At 50.6% G+C, this 3,307-nt stretch overlaps 1 protein-coding gene across 1 annotated transcript in view; it reads left to right on the top strand.

Moving 5' to 3' along the window:
• The window catches only part of SARC_12518 (hypothetical protein), a gene marked incomplete at both ends in the record, with an annotated part of 4,114 nt that extends 1,026 nt beyond the window's left edge, over positions 1-3,088 (top strand). The window contains 4 exons of the mRNA XM_014293373.1: positions 210-332; positions 591-1,601; positions 2,400-2,655; positions 2,953-3,088. Coding sequence (XP_014148848.1) covers positions 210-332; positions 591-1,601; positions 2,400-2,655; positions 2,953-3,088 — 1,526 coding nt within the window. The remainder of the gene's footprint in view (positions 1-209; positions 333-590; positions 1,602-2,399; positions 2,656-2,952) is intronic.
• Positions 3,089-3,307: the final 219 nt, after the last annotated feature.

The raw sequence follows: 3,307 nt of genomic DNA, 5'->3' as shown, positions 1-3,307 counted from the left end.
TTATATTATTATGTTATTATATATATACATATATACATATATATATATATATATATATATACCTATCTTTGTGACTGATAAACACGTTTGGCTTCTACTGCTACTTGTGCATAGCTCGTATTCCTATCTGTGCACCTGCCCCATACGTTTGGTTTCTATTGCCATCTGATTGTAATACACGTATCCTTTTGTTCACATGCCGTGTGCAGGTGATCACGTGGACGCCAGTGCTGCCATTCTACGAAGCGCTGACTGAAGTGGACAGTGATGAGCCCAAACGAGTGACACTGCGCACGCCACAACAGACACAGACCAACACAAAAGACAAAGAGGTAAGCCCTGGCACTGAACCCTAGACCCTCAAACCCTAAAACCCTAAAACCTCGAAACCCAAAACCTTGAAAATACTAAGCCCTAACACGGCCACTGAGAATAGCCATGGCAGCCGATGGAGTGGCATATCGTATAGAAGTATACCATTTCATACACGGACACGCACGCACACACGCACACACGCACACACACAGATAAACACACACACACACTTTGTGCTGTTGTTGCCGCTCCTCACTGTCCTTTTCTGTGCGCAGGTGGTGCCTCCGTCCACACACGTCAACGCCAATCGGCGCCGCCGTGTCATGTCTACGCCATCGGTCAAAAGCATAGCAACGGCACAGACCACTGCAGCCATAGCAACGGCACAGACCACTGCAGCCACAGCCCATACGACCAACGCCAACGCACCAGCTACACCCACACACACACAGGCACCACAGCAGGCGACAGACGCAACGGGTGCACCAATGGCTACGAGGCCTACAGAAGACCCCGCAATCACCACAGAAAGCCTAGCTGCAAACACAGACACCCGCACACACGCCACAGATGACACCGCAAATACAGACGCCGCTGCACAGTCCACGGAAGACACCACAGCACAGCCAAACACACCACAGACAAAGGAAACACAACCAACGGAAACACAACTAAACACACCACAGACAAACACACCACAGACAAACACACCACAGACAAAGGAAACACAGACAAAAGAAACACAGATAAAGAGTCACGGCAGAAGTGAACGCGCCAAGAGCACCCCACGCGCACTGCCCAATACCAACACCAACAACAACAACAACAACCTCAGCCAATCAGAAGGTCTCATTCCGGTGCGCGCGTTCCGCATTGAAGTTCGGCACATTGAGTTTCTGAAGTACCACCGCGACGCACACGGACTGTACCTACATAAGCCAACGGCAGCAAGCACAGCTGAGCAGAAATTCACACACACAGACACACACGCACACAAACGGACACCATCAAACATACCCGCACACCAACGGACACACGCACCCACCAACACTATATCACACAGCACACCACACAGCACACTGGATACACCAAATGCCCCACACACACCCCACACGCGCCAGTCCAGCGGACCGGTGGACAGGGCCATGAGCGCCAACGAAGGGGCCAGCAGTCCCAAACAAGTGGTGGTACAGGGCAAGGCCAGAACACCTGTGGACAAGGCACTGGACAGAGGGTATCTGCGCATACAGCCCACGCCCACCTACGACGCAAGCGATCCTCTGCCGGTAAGCAATGGGCCACACACACGCACGTGCGATTGATTGTGTGGGAATGTATTTGTGAGAAGATATCATATGGGTGCACGAGACTGTGACAGATTAATGTGTACATATATAACATGCATTTCATATCGAACCAGAAGCCTTGACGTGCATGTGTATGTCACATAATATGTTGACATGTGCATGAGCTAATATTATGAACACACATCACATAGCCATGTGCAATCATTGGCCCAGTGGCTGTGGTTGTGGTTCATTGGCCCAGTGGCTGTGGCTGTGGCTGTGTTTCATTGGCCCAGTGGCTGTGGCTGTGATTCATTGGTTCAGTGGCTGTGGCTGTGTTTCATTGGCCTAGTGGCTGTGGCTGTGATTCATTGGCCCAGTGGCTGTGTTTCATTGGCCCAGTGGCTGTGGCTGTGATTCATTGGCCCAGTGGCTGTGGCTGCGATTCATTGGCCTAGTGGCTGTGGCTGTGATTTATTGGCCCAGTGGCTGTAGGTGTGTCTTTGGGCATGGCGTGTGCCTCTCGAGGCATTAGAAGTGATCGTCGTCTTCACAGATGAGTCACGCACATGTTCACAACATTCCCTCGTCTACACACCTGCTGCGTGTGCAACCATGAGCCTCTACAACAAACTCATGCGTTTTAGTATTGGTGTGATGTGTGGTATCTGCTAATGTTTTAGTCTAAGTGAGCTGTGTGGTATCTGCTAACGTTTTAGTCTGAGTGAGCTGTGTGGTTTGTGCTAACATCGCTGGCTGCCACTCTCCCGCACAACTGTGTGTCCTGCGCATGCACAGGTGCTTCACTTCCACCAGGGCAACCTCAATGACTTTCTGGGTGCGCTGAAGCTGCACGCAAGCAAGAAGAAGTCCAAGCCCAGGACAAATCCAGTCCCAAAACTCAGGAACGGGACAGCCGACAGTGGGTCGGATGCGTCAGACACAGGGTCACAGTCATCAACACACACGCCGTCACACACCATCACACCCGCACGCGACGACAAAGACGTCAAGCAGGAAGTCTTCGCTGCGTTAGGGTGGTTTAAGAACACAGGTGAGTGGAGGTGTCATATAACACACACATCGCAAACACACGTAACATACACATCGGCCGTTGAGTCTGCTGTGGTGCAGCACCACGGCATGGCAGGTGTACGGTGGGTGACTTCGTATGTGCATTCTTTTTGTATTTTTTTAACGCATTACTCCTAGTGTTGCGTTCAATTGCTACTGACTGAAACTCTAATCATTAAAACCCCCAAACCCTAAACTTTAAAATTAAAACTCTAAACCCTAAACACTCTATCCCCTGTGTTTCGCTGAACTGCTACGCCATTGTGTGCCTTTGCAGCGGAGAGTGCGTACAAGGCAGTCACCACAGTCAACAGTGATCAGCAGCGTAAGAAGGAAGTGGCACGCCGCAACAGACAGCGCATGTTGGCCAGGCACCAGTCCTTCACACAAGTGGACCGGTCCAACGAGGAGGTAAGGGGACAGGACATCCCGAGGGGAGTGCACACAAGGCTGAGACACCCAGACCATAGCGCTAGTGTCAAAGTGCTGATGATCATGCATTCGTGTTTTAGGATTTACCTGGATTGAGTGAGTACCCAGCGCATGCGAAGTGTGTGTGTCTGTGAACAGATAGATATATCATATATTCTGTGGTGTGTGTGTCTGTGAACAGATAGATATATCATATATTC

Source organism: Sphaeroforma arctica (assembly GCF_001186125.1).
Source record: "Sphaeroforma arctica JP610 unplaced genomic scaffold supercont1.2363, whole genome shotgun sequence".
Lineage (NCBI taxonomy): Eukaryota > Ichthyosporea > Ichthyophonida > Sphaeroforma > Sphaeroforma arctica.
This window is presented reverse-complemented; position numbering and strand designations above follow the sequence as displayed.